This window comes from Balaenoptera ricei, chromosome 5 (genome assembly GCF_028023285.1).
Source record: "Balaenoptera ricei isolate mBalRic1 chromosome 5, mBalRic1.hap2, whole genome shotgun sequence".
Classification (NCBI taxonomy): domain Eukaryota; kingdom Metazoa; phylum Chordata; class Mammalia; order Artiodactyla; family Balaenopteridae; genus Balaenoptera; species Balaenoptera ricei.
The window spans coordinates 10,447,798-10,465,402 of record NC_082643.1 but is presented as its reverse complement, the minus strand read 5'-3'; the positions used below and the strand labels follow the sequence as shown (position 1 = coordinate 10,465,402).

Here is a 17,605-nt window from a genome sequence, read left to right as displayed (position 1 = left end):
TATTAGTTCTTATAAGCAGGAATCAATGGAACACATGTTCTGCAGTGTCCTTTTGTTTGGGTAGGAGTTAAAGACTATGCTCCTTTCTGATAGGGAAAAGTGACTTTATCTAGACGTTTCTCTTTGGAGAGCAGTCTCTCAGATTCTGACCCTTTCCACAATGGAGAGAAGCACTTGCCTTGCTTCACTACTGCTCTCCTCTGCCGCTCTGCTAGGTCGTTTTTAGGCCATGATAATAAAAGATGCCTGAGAAACTCTGCTCATCTTCAGATAAGTCTCTGTGTACCATTGCAACATGCATCCCATAGCTTTGTAATAAAGATAGGGGACCCTCCTTACCACTGGCAAGATTCTCAGTCAAGATTTTAAATTTCCTGAAGAAAAACAGTGTATTTTAAATACACTTAATGTTAAACAACTCTTTTAATGACAGACATATATATATATATATATATATATATATATATGATTATTAACTAGATATTGTATATATGCAAACAACATTGAAAGCTCTTCAGCTATTTCAGTTGATGGCTCCCAAGACACAGCTGGCAGTACTGATGCAATTTGATAGATTTTGGGGGAAGCTATTCTAATAGAGGTGACTTTAATGATAGGGAAAGGAAGAGAATTGTCTTGGACAAAATAATTTTTAATGTCTTTAAATATTTTCATCTCTGACAACTTTTGGCTCTTCTAATTTGTTTCAAATTTTCAAACTTCCTTAGATGTCTAGTTTAAAATACAACAGCATATACTATGTATATGTTGTGAATGGCTGACTCGAACTCCTTCAGCTTCACTTCTTGATGCCAATCATTTCTTAAAGTTTTAATTTTACAGACAATAAAACTGAATGGTTTTAAATAAATTATTTTGAGAAATTAGTAATATATACAAGATACTCTTGGGCCAATTCTCCTTTGCTTCTAAGTAAAAAAATTTTTTTTTGTTGCTTGACCTTTGTCTTTTCTGCTTAACTGGAAAAGTTTTTATAACCTCATTGTCTTTTTCCTAAAGTTAGTAGCTCTTCTATGTCCAGAACTAAAATCTATCCCTCACTTCTGCACGCATGATTTCACCATATGCAGCATTTGTCTCAGGAGAAGAGCAGTAAAATGATTGATTAGCCTGCTTTTTTTCTCCCCTAAAATATGCTTTATAAGTTAAGTAGAATCAGTTCTTTCACATACCATCAAAATAATTATTTATATACATTATTTCAGTCCATTTTCACCAAGTTGTGAGGTTGGTATAGATAACCCTTATCTTTTCAAGAGCAAAGAGCAAGCAGAGAAAAAGGTCAATGGCAAGCATTTGGGGCTGCATTGTGTGCTGCTTAAGAAGAAAGAATATGGAGACAACATGGCTCATCGTTTACTAGTTGTGTTACATATCCCATAAAGAGGAAGTGACCTTAGATAACTACCTCATCAGAAATGTAACTTGGAAAATGGCATTGGTAAATCTTTTTGTGTAAAATGCAGGAACATTCATACAGCTGTATAAAACAGCATAAAATACATTTCTTTGAGAATATGACTTCTTTTTTTCTAAGGATGTATTTCTAGCAGTGAATTGCAGTCAAAGGTATGGACATATTGAATGGTTTTGATATATATATATATTTTAAAATTTTTTTATAAAAGGTAATTTTTAATAGGAGAGTCAACAGGTTATCTCATGTTACTGGACATACTGCTATTTTAATTTTTTCCTTTTTCTTATATGCATTTACATACTTCTCTTTAATGAGCATATACTTTTCATGTAACAACAAAAAATAAAGGAGAATTATATTTATAGACTGTCATTTCAGTCTGTCCTGTCATGGCAATCCATTGATTTTTAACATATGTTGAGAGTGTTTTTTAATTATTTAAATGTTTCCTGCAGGTTAAGACCATAATCCAAGATGATCAAGAAGATTGAATTCTCAATTAATTGATTGTTGCCAAAGACTCTCATACAGAGATAAACTAAGACATTAAACAGAGGTCCATTTTATATTGAAAGCACCTGGCACTTGACTACTATTCTTTCTTTACTGTATATAACATCTGCATTATGTGTATATGTGTTTGTGTATTATATTTTTTTGTCTACATCTTGATGATCTTGTAACTATATGCTATTTCCTTACTTGAAAATCAGCTGCACACATTTGAGTAATATCAGTTAAATTTTTTATATAAATCAGTTTTTCCTTTTGATGATTACATTATGTTAAGATGTCTGAATATTATTTTTTTCTTTCTTAGACATGTATGTGAAGACATATCTATGAAACATCTAGATTTCCTGTAGAAATTGGAGATTTACATATTTAGGCAGTCTATTTCTGCACTTTAAATTTTGGTAATGTAAAATAAAAATACACAACTTTGTTTTTTAATCATTTTCATAAGTTTAATAGCCAGTACTATTTAAAAAATCCTTCTTTGTGGTAATCTGATTACTTGGAGTTTCTTCTTATCCTGATCTAAAAAACTAAAACAGAAACTGAAAGCATTTAGTCCAATATTTTAAGGAGGAAAGTTAAGGGGGATTTAAATGGAAATAGGCTCAGAAAAAAATCTGTGACTTAAAGAACAATCATTGTTTACCATAGAGAAGTTGATTTAAAAGGAACTCATTCATAATACTTTATATATGAAAAAATTATTAGACTGAATATATAGACAAGTTCTTGTCCTACTTTTGTGAAGATAATAGAAAAAAACTCATTATATTTATAAAAAGTAACAAAAATAAATTAAAATTAGACAATTGATTAAATACATGATACAGTGTAATATATTTAGGCAAAATGATATTACAACTGTGTTTATTTACATGGATATGTTTTGATGTTAACGTACTTATCAAGTAACCATTAAGAAATAATTTCTTTTTTTCTTGTCTTACTCTCTTAATAATATAAATTTCCAATTTTAGGTGGGATAACTAGCTTTCAAAACATTAGTGATGTGCTTTTTATATAGTGTTGAAGAAAATTTCTTAAATGTCACTTCATACTGTTAAATTATCTACAGAGGAAAGTATATCAGATGCCTTGATAATTATGGTATTATAAGAAACATAGTCCTTTTGCTAATTTGTTATGATTTTTCTGTTTATGAAGGCATTATAACTTCAGTTTAACACATCATACAAAAACATTATAAATTTTCCTGAAATGTTTCTTCATCCATTTATTTTGTGCCTTTCTGCACACAGATGCTGTTGAAAAGTATAAGTCGATCTGTCACTGTCCCATCAGTCTGTCCATTCTTCACTCAGGTGGAACATTAGAGGCTGAGGTTATCTCTGAACTGGATATTCATTCTGAAGTCTTCAGGGTTGCTGTCACAATGAGTCTGGCAAACTTGGAACACCACTTGTTGTATCATTTTATTTTTCTCCCTTAGAAAATTAACATAATTCATACAGAACTCTGCCACCACCCCTTTAAAGAAACCAGGTTCCAAGAATTTAAAACTATCAATAAAGACAGTGGCATATTTCTATTTCTCTATTTTTTCAGGCTCCTGAAGCAAATTACCATGAGTGTTGTTGTTACTGTAATCTACACATTAAGGAGAGATAAGAGATATTGGCAGATTTTCCGCTAATGACCTCTATCACTGTCTCTTGACTCCCCACACGCTAATCTCCCCACAACTTCCATCCCTGGTTGGAAATGTTTTACTTGCCATAGTAAGGCTAAGTTATTGATGGGGAGGCATCAGGTACCTCAGACGTGTTGTGGTGGGAAGGGAGGTTGGGGAGGGCTGGGAATAATGTTGAAAACTACTGCAAGGAAAAAAGTGTTTCCTAGGGCACCCTAAAATATAGAGGCTAGATAACAATAATGGCTACTTGTATTGAGAGATTCCACTGTGTGTGGTTCTTTCCTAAAAAGCATGTTATTTATTCCTTACAACAATCACACAAGATGTCATCCCCATTTTACAGATAAGAAAATTAGAGGCTAGAGAGTTTGGATACTTGCTCTCAGTCCTGCTACCGAGTAGTAGAGCCTAGATAAGTCCCTGCATTTAACCTGTACCCAGTTCCTCTACTTTCTGAAGTCTACCATGCTTACTGACTTCTTGAGTTCATAAATATGTTTTCCCTTCAAATATTAAAGTTATTTGAATTTTTTGTTTGTTTCATTTTTAATTAAAAAAAATTTTTAAATTGAAGTATAGTTGATTTACGATGTTTCAGGTCTACAGCAAAGTGATTCAGAATATATATATTCTTTTTCAGATTCCTTTTCCATTATAGATTATTACATGATATTGAATATAGTTCCCTGTGCTATACAGTAGATCCTTGTTTTTTTAATCTATTTTATATATAGTAGTGTGTATACGTTAATCTCAAATTCCCAATTTATCCCTCCCTCTGCCTTTCTCCTTTGATAACCATAAGTTCATTTTCTGTGTCTGCGAATCTATTTCTGTTTCATAAATAAGTTCATTTGCATCATTTTTTTAGATTCCACATATAAGTGATATTATATGATATTTGTCTTTGTCTGACTTACTTAGTATGATACTCTCTAGGTCTATCCATGTTGCTGCAAATGGCATTATTTCATTCATTTTTATGACTGAATAGTATTCCATTGTATATATATGTCGATGGACATTTGGGCTGCTTCCATGCCTTGGCTATTGTAAATATTGCTGCTATGAACATTGGGGTGTGTGTATCTTTTCAAATTAGTGTCTTCGTCTTTTCTGGATATATGCCCAAAACTGGAATTGCTGGATCATATGGCAACTCTATTTTTAGTTTTTAAAGGAACCTCCATACTGTTTTCCAAAGTGGCTGCACCAATTTACATTCCAACCAACAGGGTAGGAGGGTTCCCTTTTCTCCACACTCTCTCCAGCATTTATTATTTATACACCTTTTGATGATGGCCATTCTGACCAGTGTAAGATGGTACCTCACCGTGGTTTTGATTTGCATTTCTCTAATAAATAGTGATGTTGAGCATTTGTTCATGTGCCTGTTGGCCATCTATTTGAACTTTTGGATCCCCAAATATTTAAACATATTTTCTATCTAGCTTTAAAGTCTTTAATCATAGAATCTTGCATGTCTTAATATTCTTAGCACCAAAAACCACAAGGATATTTAAAATGATGTCCAATTGAATTTTACATATTTCACATGGCACTTTCTTGTGGTTACAGGTTATGGTCATTTGACGTTATTGAGGATATACTACAGTATTAATAAATATGATAAATACATTGTGCTGGAATAAATGTCCATTATTTTTTGTTGCATGTGGTACTGTAGAAACAACATGAAGTTGTCCATGGGGTCAGATTAAATAATCTTCTCTGAACCCTGTATGTCCTCTTTATTGTTTTTCATATTTCTTTGGAGTAACCCTGTCTCAAGTGCAACCCCTTTCCAAAATCACACACAATGCCATCCCAACTGTATGCATTAGGCTTTCCCTTCTGTGCCCACTATGAAATTACAAGAGAAGCCTACCAAGATCTCACTACCTCCTGTTTTCCATACATCTACTGAAGATGAGAGGAAGGTGCAGACAGAGAATAAGAAACAAGGGGCCCAAGAATCGACATTACATTGCTCCTAGTGTTCACAACAAATATGGAATATTATTCAAAGATAGTAAAGATTGTATTTTCCTTACTTAAACACATTGAATCAATTCTTATCCTTCCTTTAGTATATGGTCACGGGAAGCTTCCTTATTTTTCATGTCGTTCCACTTTGCAGCTCAAGCTTACCACATGGCACACCTAAAAAATCAGTTGTTTTATGGGGAAGACAAAGAGAGCCTAGGTTAATCATGCATTTCATAGACTGTTAATCTTTAGCTAAATTACTCTATTAAACTCAGATAAAACAATCCTATTAAAAAGTAGCAAAATATTTAGATTTCATTTGTCAAAGAGAAAACCAAACATGAGTGTAGTCTTTAACAAAATATGCACATCAGTAATGCCTCCCAATAGGTTATCCTTCCATATTCCTTATGAGGTACAGGCCATTCAATGAGTTAATTTTTTTTTTTTTTTTGTAGTTTAAATTTTAAAGTTATATTCAAACAGTTACAAATTTTCTCAAGGCTATGTTGTCACCTAATGATGAAAAGAAAAAGAAATCTATTAACTTTCGGTTCCCTTCTTTGTCCTTGCGTAGTTCTGCCTCCTTAGGAATACTTAGCTAAGAGAATACAGGTAGAATATAAGAAATGTTGCTATTAATATCACCAGTAATTAAAAGTTTATTGAATGCTTACTTGTTCAAGGCACTATGAGGGATAAAAAGAGGAGTACACAAGAAGGAAGAGATACGGGGACATATGTAAATGTATAACTGATTCACTTTGTTTTAAAGCAGAAACTAACACACCATTGTAAAGCAATTATACTCTAATAAAGATGTTAAAAAATAATAATAATAATGTGAAGAGTTTTGAAAGGTAAAAAAAAAAAGAGGAGTAAGACATAGACTTAAAATTTTAAATGACAAAAAATTAATTTATAAGTTTCTTTTTTTGCATGTGGGTGATGAGGAGTCATCTTCCCCTATAATTACCAATATAGAAATGGCAACATTTCAAATATGAATGCAATGTTTTAGAACATAAATTCTCCTTGATTTCCATTGTCACCTCCAAATTCAAATGCTATTTCTAACAGAACTGGGTCCCACTTTTTACCTCCCACCCTATGCCATGCCCAATCTGCAAGGTTCCAGGGATTACTGCCAATTCAGGAGACAGTTGTGCCTTTTGGAACAGTTCCTGCTGGATTATCTCAGCTTTGCCACTTAAGAGCTATGCAATTTCTGCATTTTACCAAAATTCTTTGAGCTTCAGATTCCCTGTCTACAAAAGATACATAATAAAACTTAACTTACTCACTTGTTATGCTTAAATGATCATACATTAGTCCTTTGCCAAGCATAATGTATCATATAAGGGTGTGGAATCATACCTATAAGAAGCACAAAAATGTAACAACTGCTTGAAAATAATTCTCTCATTGGTCTGCACAGGGCCTAAAATATCTGTCACTTTATTCACCCCTTTGACTTCTCAAGGAGGTCTCTGTTAACCTATAAATACGTCATATAATTGAATATTAAATATTCATCAAATATTTATATTAAATAACTAGTTGTGATGGGTCACAATGGAAAACATTTATTATTGGCAGTAATAAAAAGAAACATTTGGAAGCAATAAAAAGAAACACTGTCGATTCATGCAACAACATGAATGAACTTCACAGGTATTAGGCTGAGTGAAAGGAGCCAGAGACATACAAAAAAAAAATGTTCATAATGTATGGTCTTATTTTTATGAAATTCTAGAATATGTACAACTAAAAGGGGCATGAGGGAACTTTCTGGGGGACGAAAATATTTTATTTCTTCAAAATGGTGAGGGTAACACTAATGCATATATTTTTCAAAACTGATTTAAAGGAACACTAAAGAGATGACCATATGACTGCATGTAAATTTCACTTATATTTTTAAAAAGACCATCGAAACATTATTGTGTTTATTTAAAAATAGTTCTTATATTTTATAGATGCATGCTTAATTGCTTACAGATGAAAAGATATATGCAATTTTGGGGATTTAGTAAAGAAAAATGGGGGAAGGGAGTAGTGGTAAAAATGGGGAGTGGCTGAGAATATAGATGAATCGTGCGTTGGAAAATAGTGGAAGTTGGGTGATATTCCACTGAGAGTTCTTTATTCTCTCTACTTTTGTCTATGTTTGAACATTTCCCATAAGAAAAAGTTGAAAAAAGAGGGATCATTTTGGTTCATCTCCCTTCACAAGAGAAAACTCAACAGAAGAAGGACATAACTTGTTCCAGCTCTCAAAGCCAGAAAGCAAACCAACTCCCAAGTTTAACCTACTTTCTCTGATCCCAAGGAAACAAAATATGAGCGTTCTGGAAAGGCTGCTTTTCAAATGGGCCCACCGATAGTGCAAGGAGTTGTTTAAGCAACAAATACACTTGCTTCCAGTCTCTTTTGGTTTCAAATGGTTGTTTTGTAGATTTAAATTCCTTTTTACTCACATTTCAGAATGTGAGTGCAAGGATCAGAGAAAGCTTTTTTTTTTTTCCTACAAAAAATAAACACAACACAAACAAAAAAAACATACAGCAAAGACTTCTTTTCCCCTTCCAGTTCTAAAAGCACCCTCCCATTCCAGGCAAAAAAAGCAGAGGCAGATCTGTTACGGGGAGGCGCTTGGGTCTCCGTTCCGGTGTGATCCAGAACAGCTGTTTTCCCTCCAGCTCTGAAAGGTGAAACTGTGTTAAGCAATGCAAAAATTGTCTTGAAACCCGTGCGAGTGTCTGCCTGTGTGTCTGTGTGTGGGATGCGGTAGCGTGTCAGCACCGAGGACAACGGGAATCAGAAACCGGAAAGGTGAGTGGTGTGTAAGCATCTCCCTTTGCAGAAGGGGCGGAAGAAATTGGATCTGCTGGGTCAGGCGACTCAATCACGCTGGCTTTGTCCCTTCCAGCCAGGCCCTCGAATCTGGAAAGTAAATTCCATTCTGAGAACGAAAAGTCTTACAGCCACTTGGTTTCGACGGCTGGGGACTATTCCTTCCTTGTTCCCCTGATGGGAAAAGCAGCGTCTGGCAGCCGCTGGTTGGTGGAAAAGAAAATGGTGAGATTGGGTTGGGAAGAGGATTTGACGAGCCTCCTCCCGCCTCTTCAACCTGTAACTCTTCTTTACTAGTCTTCTCTCCACCCGCGAGGCCATTTCGGGCTCATGAGAGGTTAAGAGCAAGCGTACATCTGGAGGCTCTTTAAACAAAAGCATCGTTAACGCTGTGTCCTACGACCATTAATCAGATTTCAGCGACCCGCGGGAAACGTGCTCTTGGCAGGGCCGCTGGGAGCATCCTTCCTAAGCTGCCTGTCTCCTTCCGCAGCTCCCCGAGAGGCTGCCTCTATCTTTGGGGGTCGATTCCCCCAGACTTGCACTTCCCCAGGCTGGTTCTGACGTGGGGGTCCCGTGAGGAGCCAGAGGGAAAGGCGGAGACGGGGAAGGAGGGGGGGGGATGGGAAAGAGGGAGAAGACATCAGTCCAAGCCTAACCGCTCCGAATCTCCGCAAGAGCCCCCGTGACCCCGGACTTGCAGTGAGCCCCAGCACGCCCCACCTTCCCGTCTCCCAGGACCTGGCGGGCTGCTGGAGTTGGAGGGACCGCCTTCTTCCACCCCCCCATCGCCAGCCGAGAAGCGGAGGGAAGAGCACGCGGCGCGGAGAGCGGCGAGCGCCGGGGAGGGGCGGGGCGAGGAGCTGACAAATCAGCTGCGGGGGCGGCGAGCGCAGGAGGAGGAGGAGGAGGACGAGGGGGAGGAGAAGGAAGGACCGCGAGGAGGAGAAGGAGAGGGGGCGAGCGAGCGAGCGAGCGCGGCCACGCGGGGTGAGCTGTGTGCCGGCCTTCGAGCTGAGCCGGGGACCGAGCCCTGCCTTTAGCGTCCTCGGCGCTCTTTCCCCTGCCTTCCCTTGCGACCTCCTGTCTTCTTCTCCCGGATCCTCCCGTGCGGGGGACGGGGAGTGGCAATTCGACGCCGGGTTTGCGGGCTGGCGTCCCACGCCCCCAGCCTCTCCTCGCACGGTTATGCTGACAGCCGCCTCCTCTGGGGACCACCCCTCTTCTGGTGCCACCTCCACCCTTCCTGTGCGCTCTGCATCCTCCCTCTTCCCACTTAAATAATATTTGGGAATTGTTTTACATTTTTTAAAAGTGCGGGTGGGGGAAGAATCCGAGTTCTGAGGAGCCGAGGGAATCAGGTAAGTACCTGTGGATCTCAGCGGGCAGCTTGGGAAATCGTGGAGAAAACCCGGTGGGAGAAGAGTCATTGCGAACGCCCGGGCGGCGGGGTTGGTGCTGCTGCAATGAGGACCCGCCGTAGTCGAGTCCCTCGCGGAGGTGGGTTCTTACCCCTAACGGTGAGCTTGCGGAAAGTAAATTCACCTGGCTTGCCTTCTGCCTCCGGAACTCCCCGCTTCTCGTCCTCAGAGGCTGAGCGGTCCGGATTCTCAGGGGTAAGCTGTTTCTTTGGGAAAGGCGAGGATGCCCGATGGAGTATGAGTATTCAAGTTTTATTTTCCGCTTTCCTTAAATCCCGCAATCCGTTCTCTCTGTTAAGTAAACAAGCTGTGTTTGGCAGATCATTAAACGGAAGAGCAAAGAGGGCAAGCCAGCAGGTGGTAAGGGGTTAACAGGTGCGGGCGCCGGGTGGCTGGCGGGTTCAGCGCGCGGAGGACGCCCCCTCGGGGAGCTGGCGCGCGTCCCGAGGCTGCCCGCGGGTGTGAACGCGCGCCTGCGTGCGCAGGGCCGATGGCCGAGGGCCGGGTGCGTGGTGGGGTGGATTAGGGTGCGGGGCGGGGGGGCGGGGGCTGAGGCTCAGCCACGCCCAGAGTGAGCAGTTCCCTCCCTTGCCCTCTTCACGTTTGACCTGTTAGCCGCCTTCGGGAATTTATTTTAAGAGTGTCCCTGACCCCGTGCCTCCAGCTCCCTTTGCTTTTCCTGTGACCTGTCTTCTAAACGCACTTCTAAGTTATACTGTTACCATTTGGACCCTGGGAAGTTAAAAGAGGGGCCCATCTTTTCATGTGATTCCACTTCGGAAAGGCTGTAAGAACAGCTCAGATGATTCATCCTAATCCATGTTTAGGCGGCTAGACTTTTACCAGCCAAGATGGATGGGAGATGCTACATTTTTAATGCAAAAGCTAAAAAAAAAAAAAAAAAAAAAGAAGGCTGCTTTGTCCGATGGTGGAAATGGAGGTACACTTAAAAGAATCCCACACTTTTGGGGAGTCTACTGATCTTTCAGTGGTTTTTACCTTGGGTGGTTCTAATTTCGTTTGGTTTTACCCAGAAGTTCTCAAAGTGTATTTTGTGTTCTCCAGTGCGGTGTAAAGGAATTCATCAGCCATGGATGTATTCATGAAAGGACTTTCAAAGGCCAAGGAGGGAGTCGTGGCCGCTGCTGAAAAAACCAAGCAGGGTGTAGCAGAAGCAGCGGAAAAGACAAAAGAGGGTGTTCTCTACGTAGGTAGGTAAGACCCAAGTGTCACTTCGTTATTTATGACTGATGCGTTAGGATGACTCATGTTTTAAATGCTGGTGTTTCCCACTTGATTCAGTTCTGCATCTTCACTTGTCAAAATGATGGACTGAATCAGAGGTATGTGTAGGTAGGTGAATGTGTGTGTATGTTTGGGCTACAGTAAAAAGTGGGGCTATTTTGTTTCTCCAGCTTATTTAATTTTGCAATAATACTTAGGACTTGGTTTCTTTTTTAAAATGAATGTTTCTATGCATAAGTAACTATAGCTCCGGGGACAGTTTTTAAAACTCAGTCTTAAAAAATAATCGAGACTATTTTAAGAATCAAACTCATCCATGGGCTTTTGATTTCTTTTATCATCATGTATAATATATGCTAATTTTAGTGTATTCCAATTTAAAAATAAGACTTTGATATGACCTTGAGATATGTAAAGAGAGATCTTCTGTGGCCCTAAAAAGGAAAGGACAAAAAAGTCTTTGGTGGAGTTACTTCTTGCTACCACTTGGTAAGCTGGGGACTAAGTTCAAGAAAGTGCTTGAAGGCTGCTGATATCTCCGAGACATTTATATATTTCATTTATCAAGCGATACACACAATAAATGATGAGATTGATGCTTATTATTTCTACTTGTTTATAAATTCCCACCTTGGAGTATTCTTACAGACCCTGACTCTCATGAACTGTGTTAGGTTGGGTGTTATTTTACAAATCACCTCAAACTCTTTGGGGAAGAAGTAGGCACACACTAATGCATAGGAATAGACACATGCGCACATACACTTACCCACTGCCCATTCTGCCTCTCCTCTTTCTCCTCTGAGCTCTTCCACATTCTCTGGCAGCAGCTGTAGCAACGGTAGCCAAAGGATGAGCAATAAAGTGGAGGATGAACATATTTAGAATACTCTGCCTGTGTCTGTGGGGTGAAAGAAAGCTACACCGTCTCTCCAACATCGATGGGCTGGAGAAAAGTTATACTTGGAACGATTTTTATGAATCCTTCTCATATTTTTTTCTCACTGTTCATAGACTCTTTATATGTTGGCTTAATCTTACCACAAATCTCTAGTTAAATTACTCTTTACCTTAAAACATATCTTCATTGGATTAAAAGATGTTACAAGAGGGAAAACACTGATGAGTTAACTTCAAGTTTTTTTGTGAAGTGCGGATTATATCTTTTTAGATGGAATTTGGGGTACTGAATCAGTGACATGCAGATAACCAATATCTTTATATTTGTCCTCAGTTTTCCAAGTTGTGCAAGTGCATGCTTGCAACTATTCTTTGATTTCAGTTACTTTATAACTTACTAACTTTAAAGACTTTTTTAGTATGATAATATCCACTTTATTAGTTTTTAAGGAGCCCAGAAAATACTGACTATTAAATTAATACATTGCAGTTTTCCAGGTAATAAGCAGGATTATCATCTGGAAAGCGTTGTATTTGTTTTCATTGTCAACTATGAGTTTGGGCAAATAAAATTATTTTACTTTTTAGAGATTAATTCTGTTATTTGTTCTGAGATTATTATATGAAGTTTTAATTTGTTTATGTGACACGTGTTTTTTAAAAATCATCTTCAATGTTTATTTTGGTATTTAACACATGGTGCATTCTATAAACTGTTTATCAGTTATGTTTTAAAGTCAATTAAAAGTTGAATACAAAGACAGGATTCAGGATGAAGAGTGACCATGTGAAGACATAGTAATATAGTTCAGGTGTTGGCAAGCTTTTTCCTTAAAGGGGTAGATAGTGAATATTTTAGGCTATGATATATGTTTCATCTGCTCAACTTTGCTCTTATAGTGTGAAAGCAGCCAGAGACAATAATTAGGGTTGCTATGTTCCAATAAAACGTTACTTACTAAAACAGCTGGGGAGCTTATTTGGCTCATAGGCTGTAGTTTGCTGACTCCTGATAAAGGAGAAAAAAACATAGATTTGACGTCAAACTTAAATTCCACTCCAGGCTACACCACTTATTACCCCTAGGATACTGGGGAAGTAACTTAACATATCTGAGCATCACTTTCCTCATTTGTAAAAATATGATTTGGATAAATACAACTACCTTGCAGAGTTTTTGCGAGAATGTCATAATAAAGCAGAACATATGAATAATAACACATACTTTTAAAAAATTAAAGACTTTATTTTTTATAGCAGTTTTGAAGTTAACAGAGAAATTGAGGTGAAGATACAGAGGTTTCCCATGTACCCCCTCCCCCCATACTTTCATAGCCTCTCCCATTACCAACATCCTTCACTAGATGGTACATTTGTTACAGCTGATGGACCTACACTGACACATCATAATCATCCAAAGTCCATAGTTTCCATTCGGGTTTGCTCTTGGTATAGTATATTCTGTGAGTTTGGACAAATGTATCATGATATGTATTCATCATTATAATATCTTATAGAATATTTTCAGTGTCCCCCAGCCCCAGGCAACCACTGATCTTTTTCTTTCCATAGTTTTGCCTTTTCCAAAATGTCATATCATTGGAATCATATATTATGTAGTCTGTTCAGATTGGCTTCTTTCACTTAATAGTATGCATTTAAAGTTCTTCCATGTCTTTTAATGGCTCATTTTTTTTTTAGTGCCAAATAATATTCTATTGTCTCAATGTATCACAGTTTGTCTATCCATTCACCTTCTGAAGGACATCTGGTTGCTTCCAAGTTTTGGCAATTATGAATAAATCTGCTGCGCAGGTTTTTGTGTGGACCTAACTTTTCAGCTCCTTTGGGTAAATACCAAGGAGCACAGTTGCTAGGTCATATGGTAAAAATATGTTTAGTTTTTAAAGAAACCATCAAACTGTCTTCTGCAGGGGCTGCACCGTTTTGCATGCCCACCAGCAATTAATGACAGTTCCTGTTGCTCTACTTGCCCAGCAATATTTGATGTTGTCAGCGTTCTGGATTTTGGCCATGCTAATACGTGTGTAGCGGCATCTTATTGTTATTTTAGTTCGCATTTCCCTGATGACATAGGACGTGGAGCATCTTTTCAAATGCTCCTCTGCCATCTGCACATCTTGTTTGATGAGGTGTCTGTTAAGATCTTTGGCCCATTTTTTAATCAGGTTATTTGCTTTCTTGTTGATCTTTAAGAGTTCTTTGTCTATTTTGGATAACAGTTCTTTTTCAGATATATCTTTCATGAATATTTTCCTGTCTGTAGACTGTTTTCTCATTCTCTTGACATTGTCTTTCACAGAAGTTTTTAATTTCAATGAGTTCCAGCTTATTAATGATTTATTTCATGAAGCGTGTCTTTGGTGTTATAGCTAAAATGTCATTGCCATACTCAAGGTGATGTAGATTTTTTTCCTATGTGATCTTCTAGGAGTTTTATAGTTTCACATTTTACATTTAAGGCTGTGATCTATACTGGGTTTTTTGTTTGTGAAGGGTGTAAAGTTGGTGTATAGAATTATTTTTTGCATGTAGATGTCCAGTTGTTCTAGCACCGTTTGTTTAAAAGACTGTCTTTGCTCCATTTTATTGCCTTTTTTCCTTTGTGAAAACTCCATTGATTATATTTATGTCGGTGTATTTCTGGGCTCTCTTCTCTGCTCCCTTGATCTATTTGTTTATTCTTTTACCAATATCACGTTGTCTTGATTACTGTAGCTTTATAGTAAGTCTTGAAGTTTGGTAATGTCAGTCCTCTAATTTTGTTCTTCTTCAATACCATTTTGGCTATTTTTGACCTTTTGCCTCTCCACACAAACTTTAGAATCAGTTTGTCAACATTCACAAAATAACTTGCTGGCATTTTGAATAAGATTACATTGAACTATAAATCAAGTTGGGAAGAGCTGACATCTTGATAATATTGCATCTTTTATCCATGAACATGGAATAGCTAGCTCTCCATTTATATAGTTCTTTGATTTTGTTATCAGAGCGTTGTAGTTTTTCTCATATAGATCTTGTATATATTCTGTTAAATTTATATGCAGGCGTTTTATTTTTTTTGGTGCTAATGTTAAATGGTATTGTGTTTTTAATTTCAAATTCTACTTGTTCATTACTGGTAGATAGGAAGGTGATTGACTTTTTAACCTTGTATCCTGCAACCTTTCTGTAGTAACGTATTAGCTCCAGGAGATTTTTTTGTTGATTCTTGGCAGTTTTATTTCTTCTTTCCCAATCTGATACCTTATATTTCCTTGTTTTATTGCATTAGCTAGGTCTTCCTGTACGATGTTGAAAGAAGTGGTGAAAGGGGATATTCTTGCTTTGTTCTTGGTCTTAGTAGGAAAGTGTCTTCTAGTGTCTCACCATGAAATATGATGTTAGCTGTAGATTTTTTGGTAGATATTCTTTATCAAGTTGAGAATGTTCCCCACTATTTCTAGTTTACTGGTGTTTTTTTTAATCACAAATAAGTGTTGGATTTTGTCAAATGCTCTTTCTGCATCTATTAATGTGATCATGTGATTTGTCTTTTTGAGCCTGCTGATGTGATGAATTACTTAATTGACTTTCAGACGCTGAACCAGCCTTTCATACCTATGATACATCCCACTTGACTGTGGTATATAATTCTTTTTATACGTTGTTGGGTTTGATTTGTTAATATTTCATTGAGAATTTTTGTAAAGCACACTTTTATATATAGGAGCCATGGTTATTACTGTCAAATAAACTCTCTAACAGAATAATTACTTTGTCAATATGTTTTCTTTCTATCATTTCATCCTTCATTACAAGAACTATTATCAATAACTAGCTTGAAAGATTAGAAATGCCTAAGGAAATTTTTCTAATTTCACTTTTGCCTGAAGAAGTTTGGCACACGGTTTTCTTAAGCCTCATGAGAAAAGTAACCTCATTCCTTTACAATATTATACTTTTGACAACTATCTTTTAACTAATTGAAGAATCACCATAAGAATCAGTGTTATTTTTGTGATTTTTTTCTCCTTTTGTGATATCTTTGTACATAAATTTTCAATCAACCTACTTCAATTTAATGGACAAAAAATATCTCAATCAAATAGCTTAGAAATTATAAATTGAGAGTCAAATTCAAAAGCAAAAAAAAAAAAAGTAGTTCTTTTTATATAATGTCAAGTATTGCAACAGTAAAGGCAAGAAAACGATCTTCAAAACACTTCCAATGACATTCTGCTCAGTAAGTAGCAGTTGTCGAGACTGTGGATTGATATCAAACTCCCAAGTCACAATATGCTTCACCTCCACCATAATCAGATAGTCAACATAACATGCCCAATAACATAACTGAGTCCTTGCAAAGATTAGGCATTACTTCTGACCTTCTCCACTCTGTAGCTTTGTGAAGTCCTGACAGACAAGAGGGGAATGGGTGTGGGCCACCTCAGCTCAGGGAAGCCATCAGATCTAGTGTCCCTTCAGCTATATCTATTATGAGATCTACCTATCTATCTATCTATCTATCTATCCATGTTAATAGTCACATAGCCACTTGGCACCTATTTTGTAACTATATCTTTTCAATTACAGATTACTCATCAATTAAAGGTTAATCATCAATGACATATACTAATGAAGAATTATGACAGCCAAAAAAGGTGATTGGTTTGATGCAAAGCAACCTCATCAAGACTTTCACGTATCTTTAATTCAGGATACATTCCATGATTTAGCCAAAGATCAAATTATCAGTTATAACTGAGGTAGAGAGGAAAGACCACAGGCCAACTGTTAAAAATTTCTTTTTACTAGTCAGTTTTTGAAATAAGGGGTTCAAGGAGTGGCAGGTGGGTAGTGATAAGAAATATTCTCTTAAATACAGGTTTTTCTCACTTTGCATAGTTCCAGTATACATGAACTTCAGTTACCACAATCAGTTAAATAAAACCAGTCCCTAACAATACAGTTCAAATTTCTATCACCGCAATACATAAACTGTGAGTTATTACATAAAGTACAAACTTTGCTCCTAGCTCTTTAGCCCACAATCACTACATAAGTAACAGAAACTCATTATGATCCATGGCCAAATCACATGACTTCTTTCAAAGTTTATTTGTGATCAGTCTGCTGTAACATACAGTGGCTGTATGATCTGTTATTCAGTTCGTACAGACAGCAAAGCCCATAGGTATGTTACCTCCTTGCCTCCCAATGATAAACACAGATGATATTTTACAAAAATGCATAATTGGAAGAGGAAATTGACCAAAGGAGTGAATGTCAGCAAAGAAATGAAGTGAAAAATGCTGAAAGTAAAATTTGAATCAGACATAAATGTATTTATAGAAGAAATAGCTGACTGCGAGAATGTGGATACTGCTGCCATTCAGGAGACTCTTGATATGCAGCCAGAGGAACTTCTCGAAGGTGAAGGTATCAACATAAATGGAAAATGTGTTTGTGATGAGTAGGCTGAAGCTGTCCCAGAGGAAGTGGTGCCATATAAACACCTCACATGAAAGAAACCATCAGAGATACATCATGACATTAAAAATGCAAAAGCTAAGA

General features: G+C 37.3%; 1 protein-coding gene and 1 long non-coding RNA gene across 5 annotated transcripts in view; one reads left to right on the top strand and one right to left on the bottom strand.

The window, feature by feature from the left end:
• Positions 1 to 3,151: 3,151 nt before the first annotated feature.
• Positions 3,152 to 9,276, bottom strand: LOC132366336 (uncharacterized). Its single transcript, XR_009503424.1, has 4 exons — positions 9,201 to 9,276; positions 6,908 to 6,980; positions 5,669 to 5,777; positions 3,152 to 3,405 (listed from the first exon to the last, which is right to left on the bottom strand). It is a non-coding gene; the product is annotated as an uncharacterized LOC132366336 (long non-coding RNA).
• SNCA (synuclein alpha) overlaps positions 8,336 to 17,605 on the top strand; it is a 136,624-nt gene continuing 127,354 nt past the window's right edge. The window contains exons 1-2 of one of the 4 annotated variants that reach the window (XM_059923899.1): positions 8,336 to 8,438; positions 10,946 to 11,091. In XM_059923899.1, the coding sequence (XP_059779882.1) occupies positions 10,971 to 11,091 (121 nt within the window). In that variant the 5' untranslated portion in view covers positions 8,336 to 8,438; positions 10,946 to 10,970. Of the gene's footprint in view, positions 8,439 to 8,662; positions 8,685 to 9,375; positions 9,821 to 10,945; positions 11,092 to 17,605 lie in introns of those variants that run through there. The other 3 variants (XM_059923900.1, XM_059923898.1, XM_059923897.1) reach the window with 3 other exon arrangements.